Source organism: Varanus komodoensis, unplaced genomic scaffold, assembly GCF_004798865.1.
Source record: "Varanus komodoensis strain SLA01 unplaced genomic scaffold, ASM479886v1 scaffold1, whole genome shotgun sequence".
NCBI lineage: Eukaryota > Metazoa > Chordata > Lepidosauria > Squamata > Varanidae > Varanus > Varanus komodoensis.
Genome location: NW_025335268.1, coordinates 104,581,597 through 104,608,217, shown reverse-complemented (window position 1 = coordinate 104,608,217; position 26,621 = coordinate 104,581,597). Strand labels below are relative to the sequence as shown.

At 42.2% G+C, this 26,621-nt stretch overlaps 1 protein-coding gene across 4 annotated transcripts in view; it reads left to right on the top strand.

The window, feature by feature from the left end:
- The window catches only part of AFAP1L2 (actin filament associated protein 1 like 2), a 107,819-nt gene that overhangs the window by 32,816 nt on the left and 48,382 nt on the right, over nt 1–26,621 (top strand). For all 4 annotated transcript variants that reach the window (XM_044439353.1, XM_044439342.1, XM_044439372.1 and 1 more), the window contains exon 2: nt 25,916–26,044. In XM_044439353.1, coding sequence (XP_044295288.1) covers nt 25,916–26,044 — 129 coding nt within the window. The remainder of the gene's footprint in view (nt 1–25,915; nt 26,045–26,621) is intronic.

The window sequence follows — 26,621 nt, the reverse complement described above, 5'->3', positions numbered from 1 at the left end:
AATGTAATTGGAAGGAACAGTCATATTGTAAAGTGGAATGTGTGAGTGGGTTAGTGGAGTTAAATGCTGAAGACAGATGGCACAAATAACTGAAGGGATAAATAAGATGCATGACAAGTTAATTTACTTTCTCTTCATATTCTTTGCTACAGTCCAGCTCTCTAGGATCTGATTTGTCTATTGTGTTGAGGTATGCAAATTTCCTATCTTTGCCTCAGAAAATATGCCAAATGCTTGAACTCTCTTAGCTTCTTATCTGTGTTGCACCTCTTTTCTTTGAATGTCAGGCAGTACCAATATCTACTTTTAGCTAAAGATGGTGTCTGCAGAGACTTTGTCTTGCTTGTTATATATACATGGACTCCAACATATTCAGGGCCCTTAATCCTGGAGTCCTTAGTTAGCTTCCCTGTAGCTCTCTGTTAGAGTAATTATACCTGGATATCAGTTCCATTTCTCTGACATTTTGATTATCCCAGAAGATAAAAGAAGCTGGAAAACAATTTGTTTCAAGTTAGTAGATATGAGGAGAACATTCTCTTACCCTTCTTAATACAGGAGTATATAAAAAAGTTAATGTAAGGAAGGCAATTAGCACAAGTTTGCAGATGTACATTAGGACAAAAATGAAGTCTAAACATTTCACTGTGTACTTTCAGTGGACATTTATTATAAGGATGCCATTTTGGTAGCATCCTCCGGCAACATATGTTCTGACCCTAACTTCCATTAGCCAGCCAATTGCTCCGAATGTCAACATCATTATCTGCTTTGATTACTTATGCATCTATCATAATTTTCCTATAAAGAAGTTTTCCCATTGTTTGTCCTGAAAATTCATGGACTAGGCAGGTGCTACATCCACTGGAATTCCACTTGTAATGCAAAACCCAGAAAATGATTCTTTCCTGCACTGAGGATATTTCTATATGATAATCATATCTTGGTTTAATGAACGGATGTGTGTGCAAGCCTCTTGACCCTGCGTGCAGCCGCTTCACTCCTCCCTTTGCAGCAGGAACAAAGAAACCAAGAAGTTTTCCAGTACTTTCCATGTTGTATATGTGAACTGGGAAACTACGATTAACTGTGTTTTGAAATTGGTTGAACAGCTTGTTTTAACAAGCTATCCTGGCTTGTTTTGAAGCTGTTAACCACAGTTTCCTGGTTTGGACAAAATAGAAAACTGTAATCAATGGACTCCCTGGATTGCTTGGTCTCAGGCAAGAGAAGGTGAAGGGTGAAGGAGCTGCATGTGAGGTTAAAGTGTTTACTCATCTCTCAGCTTTTAAAGTCAATATATGATCCTAATATACGAAGCAGCCCTGAAGGATATTTCTTTTCTTCTTCTTTTTGCTCAGGGGGCTATGTGGATCTGTTGGAAATGAGCATGCTATTCTGAGAAAGAGCAGCTGAGAAATCTGGAAGGGAAACTTTTTCATTATTATTTTCTTTCCACTCCATAAAAACTAACTCCAACTCAGCTGTTTGCAAACATTTGCCAATTTTTAATCTGATGGTCAAAATGTACAGTAACAGCAGGTCACAACTGTTCTTAACCCAGAAAGAACTTGCAATGTCTCTCCTCTTTCAGTTTGAGTGGCTCTGAGCACTGGGAAATGGGTGGATGCAATTTTTAAAGCAAATCCAGTGGCAACAGTCCTGAGTTTGCAAGATTGCCTCTCCTTTTTATATGACTCCTAACCTAGTGATAAGCCTGGCAGAAGTAAGTGGTGATAATGGTGAAAATGAAATACAGACTCAGTCACCCTACCTGTACCTACACTTCAGTTAGCTGCACTTCCCTGTGATGTGGCACTGAGGAGACGATCTACTCTGGCTACGTAGGCAGAGGTGGAACTTGTGTCTCTGGAAAAATAAATGTAACCAGCAGCCTCAACTGCCTGCCTTTGACTTCCTTAACTCAGCAAAGTTGGTCAAAATGCATGACTGAAGATAAGAGGAAAATGATTGTGTGCTGTGAGAATGAATGTTATTCTATAACTTCCAAAGTTTCCTCACAGCACACTTGCCTCTTCTGCAGATGCTCTCCAAGAATGCTTTTGCAACAGAACAGCCAAAATAATAAACGTATTTGACAAACAGTTGTATTCCCTAGAGGCTTCTATGGTTTTATAGTATGTCAAAGTGGGGAATCATAGGCAGCAGTCCTTGCCAGAGAGTAAGTTCAGCTCAACTCAGCAGGGCATGCTTCTGATTAAATATGGATAGGACTGGGCTGAATATCAGCCCCAAGTTCCATAAAACAACCAAGTCATAGACTGCATGGCCCACAATGAGTCTACAGAAGTTCATTCTGTATGATATAGTGATGTTATAATAATAATAATAATAATAATAATAATAATAGTGTACACAGTATGTGTTTTTAATAGTGGGTATTGAGCTACCAGGGCTGTACATATGACACATATTCTGGATATGTGAAATATCATTAGTTCATACTCTGCATTCTGCTGCAATTAACATTCATCCAGTAGATGCAAGGGGAAGTGGTCCAGAAAGGGCATACAGCTTCATTGGGATGACAGCAGCCTTGAAAACTGCCTAAGAAGAGTTAAATAAGGAAAGAAATCTTCACAGAAAATCCACCAAACACTGAAAAACACAGATTTCTTGCCCTTTTGTTATTCCTTTTGTGTGTATTATGAGAAGTTAATGGTGGGCTAGTCTTTTGGGCAGCTACTCAAAGTTCATCTGGGCAGAGACGGTAGGAAAAGTGTATATTTTTGAATGTGTGGATGTTCACTGGCTGTCCTCTATTTTGGAAGCTTATTGGGATCTTCCTGCTCAGATGACCTGGCAGTGGAAGGTCTCCTACAAAATAATGCAGAAGTTAGTTGGACAGATGTGATCACTTGGATAAGTGAACATCTGTTATTCCTTAAGTGTGTCCACTGTCATCATTTCCATCCCTCCAGCATAGTAGGGTTGTGCCAAAATCCCCAACACCTCAGATGTTTGAGCTTGAGTAGAAGTCTTCAAAACAAGTTGAAATTGATATACACTGTTGTAACAGGCAGCAGTTCAAAGTCTACAACGTTAGCAGCTGCATATGAAAGACTGGGGTGGAGGATTTTTTTGGGCAGAGTCCTATTTGCGCCCAAAATGGTCAGTTTAGGAAGCCTGCTCCTTGGAAGGGATTTCTTGCCTGTCAAACTGACCACCGCTGAGTCAGTCTTTCCATTTGTACTTCACAGTTCTCTCTGAGAGGCCATGGGAGGCTGCAGAGCAAAGTAAGGTCCTCCAAGCAACTAAATGTCCTTTATGTGGCGTAGGAGTCTTGTATTCCCCTGTACCTGAAGCTGATATTGCCACTTCAGGCCTTGAGTGGAAATAATAGGCCGAGTCAGCCAGGGAGACACTTTCTGGCTTTCACTAGCTCCTCAAGAGGAAAGCTGGAAAAACCTTCAAAAGGGCACATGGGGGAAAGGGGAAACTCTGCACAAGTATGTAGGAAGCTGAAAGAACAGTAGCTTTAGTGTTCTTTCCTCTATCTCCCAACAAAACAGAAGCATTTATAACATATTAAGTGGCTCAGGGGGAGGGAGGGAATATCAGCGTATGATTCAAAGCCCTGCACTAACAGGCCTGCCCTCCTATTGTGCATTAGTATTGGAGAGAGACATAGCAGAACAAGGATCACATAATAAAGTATCTCTTCTTTGTTCAAAAGTCTGTCCAAAATATATTGCTTCCCCCACTCCAGGATCAAACTTCCTGGGAGGGTGGCAGGAACAGAGGGAGATCTAATTGCTGAAGTAATTGTGTTTCCTATAATTTAAAGATTAGCATGCCATTTGTTTCATCTTATTCTATGTCTGAGGAATGAATGAAGAATTTGTTCCTAAGCCTAAGGAGAAGCTGTGGCACAAATGCTGGACTCTTTGTTCCCAGCTGTACATTATTCCTCCCATCCAAGGAGTTCAGGGCAGCATCCATCGTTTTATTCCTGTCTCCGTGTTATGCTCCCAGCATATACATGGAAAAGTTGGTGAGCAAAATAGTAGGGGACGGATCTAGATGCCTGACAGCGGCCCTCTCCAGCCTCACACTCTCCGGATCTGTTGGACTGTAACTCCCATAATGCCAACATGGGCTAATTATGAGAGTCACAGTCCAGCACATTTGAAGAGCATGAAGTTGGGAAGCCCTGCTTACACACATCGCTCTCTTCTGCATGAGTTGCCCTGGTGTTTTGCAGCTGTGCCAGTGGCCCCATCCTGGGGTGTCGTGTGGGTGGGCAAGCCTTGTCCTGATGCCCACGCATTGCATCTGCAGAGGACTCCCGAGAAGTGAGCAGCTGCTCCCGTCTATGAGCTGCAGGTAACTGGGACACCTGTGCAACTGGGAGCTTTGCCTTGCCACAAGTGCCTCCCTGCCCCCAAGTACCTGCTTGTGTGCAGGTGTTCTTCTTGGGGCCTCCAAGGCAAAGGAGCAGAGAACTGGTCTAGCTTGGCTGCAGAAGGTCAGGTGCAGCATGGCCCCGTTCCACAGTCATCCCATGGGCTCTGTACATGTCTCTGTTGGATGGGGGCTTCTACGAGATGTTCTAGTCCAGAGGAAGTTGTTAGACTATGAGATATCTTCCAAGAAATCCTTTGTACTTTTTTCACTGCTGCAATCATAAAATCCTGTTTTGGGGAAAGTCCAAAAAAATAGGTAAGACTAAGCAAAAGGATTTCTAGGTCAACATTTCTAGGTGGGAATGTAGCTGGCCTGACATATTTGATAAAAGATATCTGTCTTCATTCCCTCCCAGCACATTTGGACATCAGTCTTTTTTGTATGGTTTAATTCCTGTTCACTCCTCTTCTCGGCAGATCCTTTAGCATTTGAGTAGTTTTTCAGATGTGCTCTAGCCAATGAAGGGTCTGGGAACTGATATGATGTCACAGCACCACACAGTCACTCAATTTGACACAGATAAGCCAAATTGTTGTTTTCATTACATCCTGTCAAGTTGTTTCCATCTCATGGCAATCTTATGACTGAAAGATCTCGGAAGTGTCTTATCCATGGCAGCCCTGCTCCCCTCTTGTAAATTCAAGGCTTTGGCTTCCTTTATGGAGTCAATTCATCTCATATTTCGAAGCCAAATTAGAGCAGGGTAATGCTTCCTCCCTGCTTTCCGAATGAGACATTTCTACTCCAATTTTGCACACCCCAAACCTAACGCAGAGCATGTTTTACGGGAGATGGAGTGCCCACGTGTGCATGTGACCCACATAGCCTGTTTCAGTTTAACTCTTGCCAGCCATTCTGATTTCTTGCCTCTTGAAAATCAGTTTACACATCCCAAGTGCACCTTGAACAGCATTGTAGAAAACCTGAGAGTAACTAATTTGGGATGACTCAAACATGCTTTCAGTCCCACCTGAGAAGAACCTCCGGTGGCTCAAGACTACGATCTCTCTTCCATGGCAAGAAGGAAGAGGGATAAAAGGAGTGATCTGGCCCTGCCCACCACAGTATTATTTTTATTTTATTTTATTTTATTATTCACAAGGATGTGTGACCCTTGCTTACCCTTTTAAAATAGTGGGCCTATTTTCCATCAGAGTACCTAGATTTGGTGCTGTTTTTAAAGGATGGATTTCTGATCTGAAGACGCTGCTTTTCCCCAATTATTTAAACCTTTGCCACTGGAAAATGGGTGGCAAATAGCAAGAGTGATCTCTGCTTTGCATCTTTTTCTCAGAGTATTTTTAGTAGAGGAATGGACTTCCTGACCCTGTTGTTTGCAATGCTGCGTGTGAGAGTTCTGTATTGTTAGGCCACGGTATGCAAGGGGAGTACGATCCCATGCATGTTCCAGCTGTGATTATCTGATCTATTCCTATTTTGGGAAGGACTGGGTGTTTCCATGTCCCTTGAGCTCTCTGTGTTTTGCCTTCTCGCCTTTGTCTAATGTGCTTAGATTAAGGAAAGAACTTGGACGTATGTCAAATCCTTATTATTGTTGTTTTGGTTTAAATGCTTCAGCCTAAAATGAATGGGTTCCTGCCTTTCCTCCCATAAATATGTTTGTGGGATATTTATGTACATATGTGGTTGCATTTTCTCCTCTCCCACTTAGTTCCACTGCTTCCCCCACTCCCAAAGTAATGCCTGTTTTAGTTTAAGACTAGGCTGCAGCAATATCATCATCTCCGAGATGATGACGAGTTTTGGTTTGAGATCTGCAGGTCTGAGAACAGCATCTCAGTAGGACAGACTCCTGGATAAGGATTTTATTACCAGGTTTCAACACCACCAACCCCGGATTAAACAAAGTGTGGCATTTTTAAAGGCACAGAAGCCTTCAGCCAAAAAGGAACCGTTTTCTACACCAGCCTTCTCCAACATGGTACCCCAGCCAGCACAGCCAGAGGCCATAATAGATGGCTCAAATGCCAACTCCCATCATCTCCAGCCAGCATAGCCAGAGGTCATCCATGATGAGTGTTGTAGTCTAAAGCATCAGGAGGAGAACATTCAGGGGGAGTTGTTCTAGGGATTACTACCCTGTACAACATGGACAGGAAGAAAGCAGTATAGAATAGATCCATTTTCTTCAACCTGGTACCATTCAGATGCTTTGGAATACAACTCTCATCATCCCTGACTGCTGCTTGGGAATGATGGAAGTTATGGGGTCTCAGATTGGGGACCTTACCGAGGGCAGTATACCATTTCCCAGGTTGGAAACACGAGCTCGCCACCAGCAAATATCACTTCTAAAAACCCAGAACATTTTTTCATATTCCCCATCAACAGCAATATATAGGGCTCTACAATTAATGTGCAGGCTGTCTGGAGAGGGGAATGTTAATGGGAATCCACCGTGTCTCTTTCTGTGCTTAGAGTCAGAAGCTGTGCAGCTACATTACCTGCTCCTGAGTGAGGCTTGCTTTGCAACTGTGTGGTTAAGGCTGTACCCCTATTTGCACTCACTTACCTGAGAATAATCCTCACTGAATTCAAAGACTCAATGTAGATAAAATTGCACTGTGACCCTAGCAGTTATCACTGCTTCATCATTGCATGAAACTTCTCAGAACCAGACACATAGTAACTTATTTATTTATTTAGGAAATTTATAGGCCGTCCATCACTGTCATCTCTGGACGGCTTACAAAATATTATAAATCCTAAACAAAATAAATGTTAACTGTATGGCAGGAAATTACAGAGGCAGCTTCTCCATATGATGCTATTGCTGGGAAATTTCAGATCAATCCTGGTAGAAAAACGTTGCTTATATGTGCCTTTGTGTTCTAAAATCAAATATACACCTCTTTCTCACAAAGCAGCAGAATTCCCAGCCAGGTTACTGTTTGGCAATGCTGTTGCCCTAAGAAGATGGCATTATTGGCCGGACTGAGAAGCTGCTTGAGGCTAATACTATTAGTGAGTGTGTTCTCATCAGAAAAACTGAAACAATGCTGTCCGTTTGTTTCTAAGCATCTAGTCCCACAGAGGCAAGCTCCTGCTGAGTGTAGGTTGTCAAACCACATTTCCTGAATGGCTCCTCCATCAGACACTTTTGCGTGCTTGAACATTTCCTGAACTGTCTAGAATTTGCTGGACTGACCTATCAATACAGCAATCAGTAATGTTTCCCACACTATTGTGACCAGTATTTCTGATCAGTTTAGAACATTATGTTATGCCTATGTCAGGACGCTATTGTACTAAGATTATCTGGAAACATAACACTCAGTTTTGGTGTATGTGACTAGCAGGTTATATAAGTTTCTGTACGTGGGCTGTGATTTTGTAGTTGAGTTTACCTCTACCCGGTAATATATTATTGTTACTGCCTGCAGGTACTGGGGCACCAATCAATAAAGCAGCAGAGGTTCATATGCTTGATCTTTCCCACGGACCCGAGTTTTTATTCCCTCACTAATTGAAAACCGAGATTCTGTCACTATACGGTATCTATTTCAGGGGTTACAGGGTGTCAGTGGATGCCTTGAGTCTGCCCTGGTTTTCGGCAGCTAGCATCCGGAAGTAGCAGGATAAGGTTCCAGCACGCATGACTTCCAAGCAGACTTGAATGCTGGCACCTTCCTCTTTACAGGTGGGACGTGTTGGCCAGGCTGTTTAATCCTACATGGGTGTGGAAGCACCTCTCCCTCCCCGCATCCCTAGCTGCTATTGAGGGACGGTTGTCTTATCAGGTTTATTTTTCGTGAGTGTGGAAAATCATGATGTGGTCACTGCCTCTTACATGTAGGCAATAATGAACAAGTGAAGCATTCCTCCAGCACAGAGCTGCAGTTACTAGAAAGTTTTACCTAAAGATCCCTGCCTGTTCACAAACTGAGGGGAATCCTACTAAGCGGAGGTTGAATAAGAGCCATAGTTAATATTCATTTTCAGCTTCTTTCCCACTGTATCGCTCTAGACACTTCCTTCAGGCTTTTCATCTTGCTTCTGTTTCCATAATTGTTACGTAAAGCTCTTTTGAATGCAGCTTGGACAATGGGGGCTTTCTGGAAATCAACTGTGTCAGCTCCCTAATCTCCTGTCTCAGTATCATCAAAGAAAACGCATGAAGAAGGTGGAAACAGTTATGTGATGTTGATCACTTGTGCCTGTGAAAATAACAAAGTTGGAAACAGTAAGTCCAAAGATTTCAGAAAAGTTCAGTTTTAAGATATAGATACTTTGAAACTCATTTTCTTGTATGTATAAAAATACAGGGATCTTTTAATCTCAGTTGAGTTTGCAAAATTGAAAGGTAAACAGGTTATTATGTGTATGTGCAGATCAATGACTCTCTGCAATTAATAACCTTGGCATGGAAGGTATCGAGTACTCCCTTTAAAATAGAATGAATCCACATTTATGATTGCAGCCACATGGTATATGACATGCCTGCATGCATTCAAGGGAGGTGGTAGCCACAAATTTGAACAATGGAATAGGTGCAGCAAAGCAGATACATAGATTGCACAGCTCGTAATCCTGAACATGTCCCTGTCACCTGTGGACCAGCAGATAACAGTATGAACTGAGATATACTTTAGGTTAGGTCTTGGCTGTGAAGATCAAATATGCTTAAGCAGCATCCATTCCGTAATGGAAATTAGAGCCATTTGAAAAGGTCAAGAGGTTCACTTTAAATAGCAAGTTCCTAGTCCTCATGTTTATGGAGAAACATGAACCTACGAATAATATCTTATTCAGGAGCTAACAGGACCTCATAACACGTAAGAGAAAATAGGCCAGAAAATGTCCTCAGGAACTCCCTGTAATGGAGAGGGCCCATTGCTCAGTGGAAGAGCTCCTGCTCTGCATACAGAAGGCCTCAGGGTCAGTCATGGCATCTCCAGTTAGGGCTGGGAAACACTCATGTCTTAAAACCCCAAAACAGTAATGAGTCAGATAGACCAATGGTACGGCTGAATTTTCTTGCAGAGTTTCTTCCCTCCACCTCTTTTGGGATGATCTTCTATTCCATGTAAATTGTCTGACTCACATTTTTACTAGCACTTTGGTGTGTGTGTGTGTGAGGGAGAGGGAGAGAGCTTTAAAAGTCTTCCCTTGTAGTGTGGAGGGCATGGAGCTCCCCAGCAGTGCTCTCTCCTATATGCTCCCCCCCCCCCCCCCATATAGGCACACAGATGCATGCAAGCATCCTGTGTGCATCACCCTTGCCCTGGGCCAAGCCTGCACTAGCAGAGATGGCGCCTCCTTGAAAATCTGATTGCAGTGGGAGAGGGACGGGGGGGGGGGGGGGGGGTGTGACTTTGTAAGTATAAGTAAATGATTTTGAGCATGTGCAAATGAGTGCAGTGGGATGGCTCCAGGCCCTTGATGGCACTGCATGTGTCCCCCAACATGGATGCCAAGAACAAGATCCAACTTTGGGTGAAAAAGCCCTCATCTTGCTCCTCCTAGAGACAGATGCTTATCCATGTATAGGCAACTGTGTCCAGTCTTTGTGGAGAGATATCTATGTACGATCAATATGGGTACATGCAGACATGCCCAAGAACACAGTGGGGTCCAGAAGCTGCAAATGCAGCTCCACTCTTTTTGTGCAAACAATGCCTGTGGAGATCGCAAAGGGCTGTTCCAGCCCTAGGCACCCCTAACAGCCAGTTCAACCACCTTCCTCTGACCCTGCTGGTTCTAAGTTTCAGGAACAGAGCTCTGTCTGCATGCATGCTAAAAATGGCAAGTGTGGTTTACCTTAAGTACAAGCGGAAAATAAATAGCCGTGACCACAACTGTGCTCTTCTCAGGCGCTGCCTTCCGGGCAGTGTAAGCACAGCAGCTTTTATTTCAGGTGACCTTATAGTGGAAGATTGGCTTATGTTTGAGATATCTAGTTTGATTGAACAAAGCAAAAGCAGTGAGAATTGGGTAGATTCAGGTTGAAGTCCCTGCTCAACCAGGAGGTTCTACCAGGAGGACTTTGGGCCAGTCACCGTCTCTCAGCCTATGTTTTTTCTTCATGAGTTTTTTGTAAACACAAAAAACTTAAAGTTCCTTAGATGAACAGGTGGGCCATGATTGTATATAAGAAGGAGGAACCAGAACTGTCTTGGTGGCTGGCAGAGTGTTTCACGACAGCAGGGCTGCTTTATGGCAGAATGCTTTGTGTGAGCACCTCCTGCTTTAGTGTTAATACACTTTTTCGGAATTGTGATTCAGTTATATACACCAGACAGCACCACTGCTTCTTCATTATCTAAGGATGCAATCATCTGCATGCTCAGACAGAAGAAGGCCTAAAATTCCCAGCATGCTGCAGCTGGCACAGCTGGCTGGGGGATACTAAGAGTTGTAGGTCTTTTTTCTGTCCACATATACATAGGATTGTGCCCTAAAGAAGAGTTAGGCCAAAAGGTGAGGTTTTGTTTGGGATATTCTGCTGCAACTCTCAGATTTTGTGTTGGATTTTTCAGAGACTTTGTAACAATTCTTGGTTAAGCATGGTCTCAGATTGTTATTCTACTCCCACAACACAGTGGAAAAGTTATGTTTATTGATGTATTTCTAGATTTGATTTGTAGCCTTCTTTCTACCAAGAAAAAATAGACTCAAGGCAGTTCTGTCTCAAGGAGTTTCTCCCTCACACACATAATTACAGCTACTGGCTATTGTGTTTTATGTGTTGTTTTTGTTATATATGTTTAGTATTTACATTGCTGTAAGCTGCCTTGAATTGGTTTTGCAAGATAGCAGAGGATGTACACGAGGTTAGTGAAATGAAAATGGGACTTAATTTTCTGTGCACTGCACACACACACACACACACACACACACACACGGTATTTCAATGATGTTTCATTGGTGCAACTTTGACTGTACTTTCTGACTCCAGTGAAGACCAAATTATTTGACTTGTATTATTTTAAGGTTTTAGATTACATCATGAGCAAATACACATTCTAGGCTTCTTGTATGTCATGAATGATACACCTTTTCTGAGGGCTGGATTCAGTTTCAGAGAAACTCTAAGACTTTGTTTTGGTGGTGCTGGCCCAAACACCAGCAAGTTTCAGCTGAAAGGCCTTGCTGTCTAGAGCTCTGCTTTAGTGGGAGGCTTTTCAGCTTTTTATAATGGGGGGAGAACTGCACAAAAACCAACAAACCATCAGACATTCAGCAGTCAGGAAAAAAAGAGGTGGGTCAGCTTTTACCTGCAATACTCAGTTCCACACCACTGCTTAAGTGTATAGTTTGAAACAAGAGAATGGAAATAGTGAAAGAAACAGATGACGTATTTCCAGTAGAAATGCAGTCCTTGTAGAAGTGAAGGATCGAGAGAGAGAGAGAGAGAGAGAGAGAGAGAGAGAGATCTTGTTTCTTTACTGTTAAACTGTAAGGAAGTTTTTATTGCTGGATTTTCTTTGAAAAACATATGAATTCTGCAGGACAGTATTTCTGAGGGGGCATGATGGTCACAGAGCGCAACTGTCAAGGAATATTAAAGTCATTCATCTGAATGTAGCTCTCTGTGTTCCTATAAGAGCTTTTTGTGAGTCGGTGCATTTTAATTCTAATGATTTCCTGAAGCCCAGCATGAAATGCTACACTAAGTGTCACTTTTCCTTTTGAATCTTGCTTTCATAATGTTGGCTCTTTGAAGCTTGCTTACTGCTAGTATGCTCACAAACCAAGCTCATTTTTCAATCTGGACTTGCTGCATTTGACTTTAGCTGCCAAAAGCAACACACTGCTCCTTAATGCTGATCCAGGTAAGAAGCATTCCAGACCTCTTGAGGTGCTGCTGGGGACATCCAGACTCACCTTTGGGTTCTTGCACCTTTGACTATTCCTGTGCATCTCGCAGAAGTCTCCAGATAGTTGCTTTTCCTTACCACAAGAACCTACCTGAACATCTTAACCCACCTCTCCGAAAGCATGTTTTCCCAGTGTTGATAAGGAGCCCTGCATGGGCATGGAAGTTTTATGAGGAAGAGGCACACTCTATTAATTCACTGTAGCCTCGCTGCTAGACCAGAACCATAATCTTTGGAAGAATCAGAAACTCTTATGTGTATGTTTGGCATGTAAAAGTTATATTGTATGAAGGAGATAAGCCCTGAAAAGGTACAGACACGAGGCATGCACCCTTGCCAGGGAGCTGGCAACTGGCTGGGTTTCATGTGCAGCGGGGGCAATGTCCCACTTGCTTTTTGTCAAGATGATTGGGTGGGCCAGGAAACTTTCCATGCCTTCGCTCTAGCCTTACTAGCCCCCCGCCCCCGTCTCCCACCAACAAAACCTTGACTAGGAAGGCCTCCACAGCCGCCGTTGTTTAACTAGACAAATTGCTGTGGGGTGGTGCAGCTTCTCAAACTTCCAGAGTTGTCCGAAGGTCCAGAAAGATTGGGGACCCCTGGTACAGACTGTATCAGTATATTTGTGCACATCTTTAAAACAGCTTGTAAGGGGCTCTCCCCTTTTCTCTGTAGCTCACACTACCCGACTTGGATCTTTGCAATTATTTGTGTAGCATTTTTGGTGCGTTAGAGGGGGTGCCATCAAGAGGAGGAGGAGGAGGAGGAGGAGGGAACATTTATATATGCATTTAAGCCTTCATCCAACTTATTTGTAATGGTGCATATGTCAACATTTTTGCATGTTGGCTGCAGGGAATCTTATTGTACAAGTTTGGAGCTCTTCTGCCTCCAGATGCTTGCATGGAGGAAAACTGATGCTAATGAACAAACATTGCATTGCCCCTGAAAATATACTGTTCTTTCTTTCTTGAGCTTGGTGAGTGAGGAGAACAAAATATGTGTTTGGAGTAAGACCTCAATAGGCAGGGCTTTTCTACGTCAGGTATTTATCGTACACTCCTCATTCCCTAGGAATGCTTGTTTCTGGGTTCTTTAGACAATGACGTAATGCGCCAGTCACTTCAATTATCTAACTGGCACTTTTGGGAAAGGAAGAATGAAGCATTTAATTCTGAAAGTAAAAGGAACCACAGTTTCCTTTTGTATATTTGCACAATTTTGCTGCACACCGTTATGTTGGGACAACTAAAGAAAAATGCTGCTTGTGTAATGCTCAGATCTCAGTTCTGTGATGAAACTAAAACTAGATATAGCCGATTAATAGCCTTTGTAGAAAAACTCACAATAGTTCTACTATTTACTTTGTGATTTTGATGAGCTATTAAAAACAGAAATTCTCTGCTGCAGCAGCTTCTTAAAATACTGTAATGATATTGCACAGCTTCCAGGATTTAATTTAGATGTTCACTGTTCTGCTTTGAAGATGAAATACATGATCTATTTGAGTTCACTGATATGCAATGATGATTTAAGGTTGTTTCCTGTTTGTAAGATAATAATGATATCCTGGGTTGAATTAAGTCTGAGGCTGAAAGAAATTAGTCCAGATTTTTATTAAGAAACTAAGCAGCATTGGTCTCAAGTTACTTGCATTCCCCACCTGCCTCCAAGTGGCTGCAGCTGAAATTTTAAAAGAGCGTGTTACCCTTTGGAGGTATTTGTTTTGCATTTCTGGCAGGATTGGTCTGCTATACCAGTCAGTAGTCTTGACCCTTAAAGAAAGGGATGTATGTATGTATGTATGTATGTACGTATGTATTTATTTGGCTGATGAGATAACCATGAGTTCTGCCAGAGAAAGAAAATCTTATTTGGCCCAGGATGTTGAAAATGGATTTCATTTGTACATGGCATGAGTTGGGGAGTGTCCCCCTCTTACAGAGGTCTTTGGCATTTATTGCAGCCTGATAGAGTTTCTGGGATAGTGTTTCCATATTGGCCGCTGACAGGAACAGACTGTAAACTACGTGGTTTGTTTGAAGAATTAAAGACTAAGGTTGAAATCCTATATAGGGTCGGATCCAGCTTTGGTTGGATGGGACCCCACAGCACACCCTCCAGCCCACTGAAAATACTAAAGAGAGGAACAAGGGGCTCTGCTGAATGGGCTGAGCTCTGTTGCGTGTGGTGGGGTGATTTCCCCAAATTAGGCAAAGGAACCTTCTGTTCTGTCAATGGAAAGCAGCAACCCATATCCCTTGGAATAAGTCTCATTGATCTGGTGGGTTTACTTCTGAATAGTCTGAGTAACAGGTATATAAGGACTATATCCTTCAAAGTTCGTTGATTTTGGCCGACTAGTGCATATGGGTGACATTGCTTCAATATGCAATGTCGTGTCAGGGCATGTAATCACCAGGCTGAAGCTGTAGCAAGTACCAAGTCTATAAATCTAGCCTAGGAGATCATTGTCTAGGTAAGAAGGTAGGGCAAGGATGGTCTGTTTTATATGGTGGGACCAGTCAGCAGCTAGCAGGATGTTACCTGAACATGACTCAGCACGGGATTCCCAACTCAGGTTCATAGAGTTAGCTGGTTTCAGAACTTTTCCAAAAGTACTATAAACAAACACCCTTGGTGGACTTGGTGATCAGAGTTTGAATTTGATGGCTCTGATGAGCAGATCACACTAATTTTGAGTTTTTTATACAAGGCTACGAATTGGCCATTTATCAGCTGTATCTTCTTTAGGTTTCATCACAGAACTGAGGTATAGCTTACAGAACAGGCCATTTGACTAGGTTCTGACTTTGGATCTGTACCTCTGGCCCAGACAGAAATTGAATCCTTCATTCTCAGAGGTTATGACAGGTAAATGAAGTGTTTGAGCAGTGCAACCCATATAGTCAATTATTTTATGTACCTCAAACACCAGGCCACATTGATGGTCTAGACCCAGAATTCCATTTTGGAGACACACTCAAAAGCCACATTTCAGTGTTCAACAGAACCAAAGGCATATGAAAGGCACAATACACGCCTCCCTCCAACCTATTTTAGCTTTAAACATAAAGAAGCTGAGCTTTAAACTTTAGCTTAGGCATATCTGGCTTAGGTGAGGCAGTTCAACCTTTTAGAGTGGGAGAAAGCACTAAAAAGGCCAAAAAAACAGCAACTGGTTTGCAGAAATGGTATAAGTTTATTGGAAAGGATTTGGCCAACTGGGGACTTCCAGGAGGGACAGTCTGCGATTGTTGCCTCGACATTCTGCACCCCTGGTCTAGAGGCAGCCATTAGTTGAAACTCATTGGAACCACTTGGTCACTTCAGATACATAACTAAGGGAAGTAAAGTTACCCTGAGGCCTGAACCCTTTGACCCTATCCAGGCATTCATTCATTCATCTATTAAAAACTTTTGTATGCCATCCTATTATACAAGATCTCAGGACAGCTTACAATTGTTAAGCCTATTTAAAATACAGGGTCATCAGGAGGAAGATGGAAAAAGGGAGAGCAGTGGTTTAATGCACTTCTCAACCCTCCACTCTGCATCAGACTAATGCCAGACTTACGTAGCTCTGAACCATAACCAGGGCTGTGAATCATGCAGGGAACCTCCTGAAGTAATAAGGATCCCTACTGATCTTTGGTCAGTGAGACATGGAAAATGTCTCTTCCCTAATTTTAGACAACACATTTGGGGTATATTACAACCTTAAAAAGCAATGCATTTCATGACATTTTTCATCCATTTTTCAGTCCCTTCAGCTTTTGGCATTTCAATCCTTCTATGATGATTCTCAATTCTGATGTTTGAATAATCATTTGAAAGAATAATCATTTGCTGCTATACTATCATTTAAAGGCTTTTTGAAAGTTTTGACTGGGGTTTTTAATACGGAGTAACTCTTCCTTCCACTGATTGACCCATCCAAATGGAAGAGCTAAGTCTGGTGAGTTGTATTTTCCACTCAGACCCTTCCAGATTCTCTACTTGGTGACCTTTGTTGAAGTTCTGGCTACTTTTTAGAACCAGTTTCTGCAGCCCAAGCCTATTTTGTATTTGGAAAGTAAGAAGAATTTCGGAAAGTGTCTGAAAAGGTAGCACTTAAATTACAACATAGGTAATAATCAAGGAGCAATGCTGAGAAAGGAGAAATAAGTAAATTACAGTTGAGCTGCAATAAGCTCTTGAAGACTTGTTAGTGCAAAAGAGAGATTAAAGAGCAAAACATGAACTTCAGATGTTCGAAGAAGACTAAAGTTACTAGAAAAGTACAAACTCCTTTATCAGCAAGGGGTTCTTTTCTGACTGTTTTTTATACTGAAACATTAAAATCAAAACAATGAACTAGCTCTGAAATCTGTGGTAGGATTAGTGATACCTTCAGAGGTTTTTATCTTATGCACTTTTGTAGCCTTAATGCAACTTATCATTCTCTCTGTAGATAATGGGCTGCTGTTTATGTTAAATGAAGTCTGAGCATGGCTTGGTAAAAAGTCCAACTTGCACCCCACCCCCAGCCTTCTTTTATCTGGTAAATGGTTGCTTTGCTAAGTCTGGGACTCCTAGGCAATTATGCACCTCCTTTAGTGTTATTTTTTTTAAAGATGCATGCATCTGTGCTTTAAGAAATGCACACACATCTGTCTCAAAATGTGTACATTGGGCAAACTCATGGAACTTTCCCACAAAGTACAGCTCTTCCTTGAGAAGCAAACATGTAAGTCATTTTCTGCACAAGATGTTTACTGCACCTTGATAGGTGAGCATGGCCACACCTGTATTTGAAGGTTAGCATCAGAAGCAGCTACTTACAAAGCACAAGGAAATTGCTGCTGAGATGATGTTAGAGCCACATGAGGAAATAATAGCCTATTTGCTTTTATTATTAACATGGATATGCTGCCTTATTTGCCAAAAAAGTGATCAAGGCCTTTGGTCTTGTCCTGTATAATATACAGCAATGTATCTCCTGTGCAAGAGAACTTAAGTTTTGGTAACTTCTCTACTTGGGTTTCTTGGAAGACCTCACTTTGGAAATGGCATTGCTGAGAATGGGAGAGAGAAGATCAGGGCAGCAACAGCGGAGTGTCCACTGAGGTGCCAAAATACTAGAGATGGGGCCATTCTCTGTTACTTTATGGATACTCACCAAGAAAAAACAGAGACGTGTTTGGAAACTTAAGAGTTTAAGTTGTCCTGTGGCTCAGCAATGAGTGTAGTAGCATTCAGGCCATACCTGCCTGTAGTAGCAGTCAGACCACATAACCCTGTGCTAACCATTTTGATTGACAGTGATTCTCTAGTGCTCTGGGCAGAATCTGATCAGAAATGATCGGAAACTCTTTTAACTAGAATAATTTAATTCTAGGGAATTAATCTAAATCCTTCTGCATGTAAGCATGTGGTCTTCCATGAAGCTATGCAGAAGTAGAGGAATGTTTTGTAAAATCAAAATAATAAAAATATGGAGTCACAAGTCATTATTCATTGTCCAAACAGGTCTCTAATTTTTCTTTGTGAGTATCAATAGAGGACCAGTAAATAGGCCCATCTCTTGGTATTTTGGTGCTTGAGACAAGATGGAATTTTGGTGCTCCAGTGGACATGCTGCTGCCCCAGTCTTCTTCCTCCCATTCCCAGCCAGGGCAGCCATCCCATCCTTGCTCTGGTCTGCTCTTCTTCTCCAGCTTTCATTCTTTTTCTCCACCATTTCTTCAGACACCAACTTCCTCCTCTTCCTCCTCACTGTTCCTATCACCTCTCTCCTCTTCTGGCACGTTTTGAGGCGTACTTCCTTACAATGAGGCACCCCATGGCAGCACGCACAATCTTCAGAGCTACCTCATCCGGAATGCCTTGCTTTAAAGAAGTACACCACAAAGTGTGGCAGATAAGCCAGGCCAGCTTTCCAGAACCGACTCATCTGCTCGGAGTGGGAGATTGTACAGGCATGCTGGCTTTCTGCATGGCACAGATGGGTAGGTGGGCAGCTCTGGTGATGACCCAGAGCAATGATGCCACTTTTGGGATGTGTTTTGGCAGCCCCAGAATTTGGCACCCAAGAAGTGGCCCTGTCAGGAAAAAAAAAAAAAAATGCTAGCATTACACAGTTGGCAGCCTTGACCTGTTTTTGCTCCTCTGATGAAGTTCCACTAGATAAGGTATTGCTAATCCTGGAACACATCAAGCTGCTGAGCTTTCCAGGAAGTGCCACACCGTTGCATGTTCAACTGTCCCACAGCCAGGAGCATCAAAATGACTTTCTTTCCCAAGCCATATTCTTTCTGCTCTGTGTGATTTCTTAGGTAGTTATGGTGTGGTGATGCCACGGAAAAGCAGTTTGAAATCTATGTTATTTTCAGGAATTCCTTTATCTACCTTCTGCTGCTTTAGACTTCATGATGGCAACATTTAGTTTCCCCATTTCTTAACTGCTGTGTGGCTTTTGAAATAGCTGGCAATATGCCAGAGAAGAAGACTGGGTTACAGAGTGAATTCCACTGTAAGAAAGCATGTGCTGGCAGTTGCTACCACTTGCGAAATATTACTGATTCCTAGCAGAATCCGAATGCTGAACTGCAGATCATAGCTGGGCAGCAGCACAGAAGTATGTGGTTGCCAAAGTTTGAACTCGCAATCAGGGTTTTCCCAATAGCTCATGTTATAAATTCTTCAATTGCCATTTCCGTGTCCTCCCCCAGTAGGCCACTGTCTTCTCATACCTCATATGCATACCTGCTAGTTGCCTCTACTTCCCCTTTTCCTTACTTACTCAGCGCATGCAAGAATGTAGAAGTCAAGTTTCAAACCACAGGCTGCTCCAGAGGTAGCCGCATTGACTGCAGTTCATACAAGCAAGACTAGCATTTTGCTTCTTATTGGAATTGGTGGGTTAAAGGATCCTATTTCTTTCATTATAATGCACTAACCAAAGAAAAGATGTCATTCAATAGCAGATGTAGTTCGATACCAGAGCCATGTCTGGCATGCAAAATATTACAGGTTTAACCCCCAGCTTTCTTGATAAGATGGAAAAGGACTCCTGTACGAAACCTTGGACAGCTACTGCCAGTCATTGTGGATAGTGGTGGCCTCGATGAGCCAGTGATCTCAGTCTAATGCAGCGTCCTATGAGCTAAGGCAGGAACCTAAGGCCTTGACAAATAAGTAAGCAGGCCCACCTCATGATGGATCTGTCTTCCCCCTATTGCATAAGTTAGGGTTTTACACACAGCAGCTACTGGAGAGGATGGTCTCTGAGGGCCAAAAGGCCTCTTGGACCTCTGAAGGATTTGAGGTACCTCAGCAATGTCAGACTTTTTAGTGAGTCCAGAGCTACTGTTAAGTAGAGGGAGAAGTATGGCTATAGTGAAGAAGCTCTCCCTGTTCTGGAATGAAATGTAGACCAAACTGGTACACTTGGGACTTCCATCAGCCCTAGCCGGCACAGCTATGGTCAAAAATGTCAGAAGTTGTAGACAAAAGCATCTGGAGGCTACCAGATTTGGGAAGGCTAGTCCACAGCACTGTTCAGAATGGCAAAGCTGAGAGCCACTTCATTAATTTTGAATATTGCAAGAAGGCACCAAGAAGCATGTGATTGTTCATAGGAAGGAGGGGAAAATAGCTCAGCCTTCATTAAGCAGTCTGAGCGTTCAAGGACTTTCCCTCATTCTTTTTCCCAAGTCCTCCCACCAATTCCTTCCAGTGAAGGGGAGTGAGGGAAAGCGAGTCTGTTATTTGTTCAGCAAACTGGAAAGCCTTGTGTGTCTTTTCTGCTGCCTCTTACTTAAAGTTCAGAGCTCCTGGTTTTGAGATGACAGCCCATCAATAAGATGATTGTCCCAGTGTCCAGAATGGCCCATATTGTACTGACTGGGTTCAGCACTTGGGCTCTCAGCCCACAAGCAACAAGGCCCATTGTCTTGCTTCCTTTCTTTCATATTTTATAGAAAGACGCAGCCAAACTTTTTAAATAGAGGTTTTCAGCTGCATGCATTAAATTTAACTGAACTATGGTTTGAGTCACTGGAACTTGTTTCCACCATCGCTTCTCACACCACCCGAGCAGTACCCAACACTGCCACTGTACCAGCAAAAGTGACTTCTTGTGGAATGGGAAGCAGCCCTTGAGCTTCAATCTTGTGCCCATTTGCTTGGGAGGATGCTCCACTGCAAGAAGACCAATATCTGAGTAGACATGCATAATGCCATTAGGGAATAGATGAAACCGGCCCAAATTAGGTTTTCTTTTTCCCATTCTAGAAGTTCTAATAAGGTGTAATATCTGGAACAAGCAGTTGCTTACTCCCATCACGCCAGCTTTTCTTTCTTCTAGTGCAAATGATAGAGCTGGTGGATTGCCAGCATTGAATACTGCCCAGTAAATGCACATTCATTTTTCATTTGTTGTGGGCAGTTTCCCCGTCATTGCCAAATGTTCAAGCTTTTGCCTGTTCTTTGGGGGAGAAGGGTTCCAAGCACCTGTTGTTCTTACATACCATCAAATCCTCTCCAACAAACAGTGACCCAAGGAATGACTGCCCTCCAGAATGTCCTGCCCTTGACAGCTCTGCTCAGCTCTTGTAGACTCAAGGATGGTGATTCCTTTATAGAACTGATCCACCTCATTTTTGGTCTCCCCCTTCTTCTGCCAGTGACAATCCCTAGCAGTTTTACAAACTGTGAAATGTTGTGCTTCAGAAAATGCTTTGCCTCTGCACTACCGAGACTGACAAAAGCTGCTGTGACAAATTCCCTGGTTATGAGTATAATTATTTTACTTATTAAATATATTTATAAATAATCAAACAGCAGATACATTTATTCAGAACGTCTTGCCAGTTCAGCCAGATGTCATTGCTGTCAAGTTCTCCATGCAGATTTCTGCTTAATAATCTTGATTATATCAACATCTGATTATCCCTTTTTAATTAGATCTTTCTTAGCCGTTTGGATACTGGTTGCCTTATGTTTGCAGATCTGTTATGAGTCTCTTATCTAGGGAATAATTAATCACTTGTCAGAGTTAAGCTTTTCAAATGTACTTTAAAATGTTGGGCCATTATTCTATAGAACATCACACACACACACGTAAACATACGTGTGGTAGAAGGTTCAGATGCTTTTGTTTTAAAAATATTAAACTAACATTGGTGACAATAATGCACATTGTTAAGACTAAATTGTTTCATAGGACTAAATGTTTTTAATGTTTTAAAATTTTAAGTCATATTGGTTGTTTTTTTTAGCTCTGATGTTACTATTTAAATTCTTGGCTGTATATTATATTGGTATGAATTGTTATTGTAGTGTTTTGTTTATATTATTGGTTTATTGTTTATATATATATATATAGTCTTATTGTTAGTTTATTGGTATTTATGTTCTGATTCTGTTTTTGTAATCAGCCTAGAGAGTCCAGTTTGGACTATTGATTTGTGGAATATAAATGGAATCATAAATGAATAAAATAAGCAGATCATTCTAATGTAATAGCCACAAGGATAGGAGTTAGAGAATCAAGTGAGAAATGGCATGTTCCACACCATTAGCAATTATTTCAACCTTTTATTTTCAGGGAAGAAAGTAGAAAAGGATCAGAGATCAAAATGGGGACATTACTTCCAAATATGTATCTGATTTTACTAATCTCAGCATCAGTGACAAGGAGCATGAATATCATTTCCATCCTTCTAGCTGTAGAGAACTCACTGTTGCCTTCCTGATTCTTCACTGCCATCCCCTGAGGGCTGGTGGCATAGAAGAGGCTGCTCATTAGAATAAACGTATGTTTTGTTCCTTTTGGAAGCTCTGCCTCCTCTCAAAATCCATCCAGCTGTTTCAGCTGCCACCGTCAACACATCTGTTTCTCTTCCCAGTTAGGGAGAATAGCTTTCTCCTGCTGTCATCGCAGTCTTCTTTCCCTTTCTGTACAGCAGCCGACTCATGTAAGCCTTGGAATGTAGCTGGCAGGAAGGCTGGGAAGCCCACAGCAAGCCGACAGCACCCATCATTCTGCGACTGGAAGGAAGGCTTGCTCGGAATCAGCGTGGAGCGATCATCTGGGCTTTTGATTTTCCAGAGCAAACAAAGAATGCAGCTATAGCTAGAGGTTGGGTGCCTTCTGCCCAGGAAGTCTGCTAGAATGTCAGTGGTGTCAGTTTAGAAAGTCTGAGTTAGGCATTTTGAAGAGGGTGGAGGGAAGTATGAAAGGAGAACTCTGGCAAAAAACCCCCTTTCCTTAGTGTTTAGTGGAGGCTATTTGGGGATGCAGAGAAATGTAATTGTCCCTTTAAGAGCTGTTCAATGTTCCAGCTGTTTTCTTTCATAGCTCACACCCTTTGCCTCTTCCCTATGCTACCACTCTACTTCCTGTCAGCAATTTCACAGTAAAAAAGCAAAACCCAGTGTGGTGTATTGACAAGTGTGTTGGGTGATGACTTGGAAGACCTGGGAGCGAAATCCTTCCTCAGTCAAGAGGCCTGCTCAGTGACTTCGGGACAGTTATGCTTTTTCAGCCTAGTCTACCTCACAGGGCTGTTGTGATTAAAACATGTGGTGAGGCAAGTTCATCCACCTGAAACCCTTGGAAGAAAGTTAAAATCAATGCGTCATACACAAATAATCTTCACATCATGCTACTTAGAAGTTTGAGGGTATGACATGGGTAAGGAAAAAGCATTGAGCCTGGTCATACATATCACTCTATAAACTTTTCATCATCTCCTTTTGATTACACTTTGAACCCTTCCTGTTCTGTACAATGTTAGCTACCCTTGGTCTTTTCTATCCATTCCCCCCACTTTATTTGGGGGGGGGTCAGTGACCTTTTCCTTGCCTCCATTTTCTTCTCCCTCTACTACTTCCTATGGGTCAAAGTTTGGGTGGTAAGTTCCTCAGGGTTGGAACCTGTCCTTTTTTCATTTTTTGGTAAAGTGCCACTAAATAAGTAAGAATAACACCTAAAATGCCCAGCCTGGCCTGCCTTTGTTCACTTTGCTTCCAGCAAACACCATGGGCAGGAGACCATGGTGTGCTTTTCAAAGGATGGGAGGTGTTCGTGGTCCTGCAGAAGCCACAGGGCTTCCTCCTGCAGCATGTAGCATTCATAGGAGGAAAGTTACCAACTGATTTTGTGTATGTAGGCATGAAAATACAAAAGCAAGTATAACCAAAGCTGGCTGACTCTGCACTTCCCACCCCTTGATGCGCATATTCTCTGTGTGTTTGTTTTCCTTCATGAAAGGTTATGTTGTTTCCTTCCTATGAGGGCTTATTGTCAAATGTACATGCACACTCTTGTCCCTCTGTAGCTCCTTATAGAAATAATAGGGTGCTGAGAAGCTTATATTTAGGAAAAAAGGGACATTCCTCTCCCCACCCTCTCACTCCTTCACATATTCAAAACAACTCCACCTAGTTTAGGATGTGGGGCCCAGACCAGTTCTTAGCAGGCATTCTTTTCATGAGGGTAGATTTGCAGGCCATGCCACTGCACCCTGCCGATAACCCATGATGGGTTGATTGTTGCAGGAACAGTGCGCCCCTAAGAGGTAATTGTGCACACAATTCTGCTAGCCAACATCCCAGGGGACTTTGCAGTTCAAGCTGCTCTTCCTGCTGCCTTCAGGAGCCATTTTGTCTAGCCATAGCTTTTTACCCCCCTCTACTATTTTTCACATGCGTGAAAGTGGGAATCCTCACCTGGGTGATGTTCCAGAGGATATGGTACCCACTGTAAAAATGCAGCAGCTACTAGAAAGGCTTGGATTCAATGTTGTGCACTTTGACTTGACAGCTGTCAAAAGGAAAGCTGTCAATTCAAAATAAAGATGCAAATGACCTTTGCTCACAAACCTGAAGGGATTTGTTTGGGCACTGGGATCCTCAGGGCTTTTGTGGCTTTCTCCAGTTTCCCAAATAGGTGCTCCCAGCTTTTCCACTCATTCCTGAGATTCTAGGTGCTCATACAGGTGGAAAAGCTTAGCCCACCCTATTTGGCTGAAGCATGGAGGTTGGATGGATGGCTGTGAAAACTTTGGATCCTTTTAGATGGGATTTTTGATAGGGTCCCCCGTGGTTTTTCACAGGGACATATGCATCCATAACTGAAACCTGATGTGGGTAGGGAATGGGGGGAAAGCCATGGGAACCAAAATAGTGGTGGGAGGCAACAAACCAATGAAATCCATTCCACATGCCACTTGGAACTAGTGGAATTAGTGGGGTGGCTGGCACTGGTTGTGGCTTGGTCAAAGCTTGGAAGAGATTTGCTGCTATTGCCAAGCAGCTTGCTTACCATTTCCCATAGTGCATAGTGGCTTCAGAGGACATGCCAACCCACATGGGTGAAACAGACCTTGTTACAGAACATTGGTTTTCCAGGTGACTTGTTGGGGGTATGTGTGTTGGGGTTGGAGGGAACAAGCCACACTGAGCCAGGGTTCGGATGACATGACAACCTTTCATAACTTGCTGTCTGTGGTGGGCTGTCATGGCATGCAAACTGGGTTGTTGTGATGCAGGCTGAAAACAGGAAGACATTCTGTTTCCAGGGAACTAAATCATGTAAGAGTACCCAGCTTCACATATACTTGCTTCAGGCACAGCTAGCCATACAATCCCAACATATAATAATGATGCCTCTCACACATTGTCCTTGTGTCAGCGTTTAAAAAAGAAGATGATGAAGAGATAAATATGGTGGAAATTACTCCTAATAGCAAATGACCAGCTGAGAACTAAAGTGTAGGATTTTGAATAAAGGTTTAAAGTTATGTTTAAGGAAACATAAATATTATTACAAACTCTAACAAAAGTAAGATCAACAAAGAACTGTGCCAACTTTGAATTAGAGAAATTCCATCTCTTATTTCCAGAAAGGAAGCCATGTTCATCTACTGTGGCAAAACCAACAGTTTTTTAGCACCTTAAAGACTAATATATTTATTATGATATAATCCTTTGTGGACTGTTGTCCAGTTTGTCAGATGTAGCCAGCCAAAGATAATGCCATAATATATTTTTAGTCCATAAAGTGCCACAGGCCTCTTCATGTTGGTTTCATGTCTTACATTTCACCTATTTTCTAATGAATATGCAATATTCACCTTTGCACTTTTGAAAAGACTCCCTTGTGTTGAAAGAGATTTTGTCACGCCATAGAGAAGAAACTGAGACATCTGCAACAAGATCCAACAATTTGGGAATACAGTCTCTTTCTCTCTTTTTTGCATGAGAAACTTGAAATCATGGAATGAACTGATAGTAAAAGCAGAGAGTTTCGTTAAACATAGAGATTTAATCCAAATTCTCTACATGCAAAGGGATTCAGAAAAGGTTGGGTCATTTTGAGGGTCGGGGAATCTTTCATTTATTCTAGTTCCCACTTGGTTGCAAAGCTCACTGAGTAACTTGGGTCACTTCCTAGCCTGCCTCACAGGATTGTATGACGATGCGATGCGATGTGATGCAATTAATTGAAATATAAAGCTGCCTTGGGTTCCCTGAAAGAAAGGCCTAACGTGAATATAACAAATATGATAAATCAACCAGAGGGCAGTGCATAATAAACATTGTATGTTTTGTTTTGTTTTGTTTTGTTTTGTTTTGTTTTGTTTGGTCTACTTCAGCTCTGGAACAGCTGCTCACAGAACTTGAAGATTTTCTGAAGATACTAGATAAGGAGAACCTTAGCAGCACCGCTGTAGTGAAAAAGAGCTTTCTTGCTGACCTCCTTCGACTGTGCACAAAATCAAATGGTGGGTGCAGTCATGATTTTAGAAGAATGGATGTCATGGCCTATGTATACTTCTTTTGTACCCACACAGAGTACCTTCCCCATTCCTATTGATTCTTATCTGTGATGTCCCAAATTGCATATAAAAACAGCCAAGAGAACATTGTTCGCTTAAAGACAAATGACTTTACTGGGCCACAGATGTTCATAAATTGGAATCTAGTTTGTCAGACGCATGTAATGCTGAGTTGGCAAGGAATGTGTTTGCATTATATATGCATTTATATGCAGAGATGTATGTTTACATGCAACACATGCACTGACACACAAACATTCTCAAATAGGTACAGAGGGGGGATGTTTGTAAAGAGTGCCATCAAAAGTCCAATTCAGTGCCAAATTGCTATGCAAAGCCCAAATATTTACCAGTTGAGGACAGAATACAAATAGCCCTTAATCAAGTTGATGTCACTTGTTCTGGTCAATTCTGTGTCTTCCTTTGGGAGTTTCTTGAACCATATGATTGGCAACACTGATCCAAAGATAAATTTACCAAGGACAGAGTCACTGAAAAAAATATCCAACCACAAATTAGAATT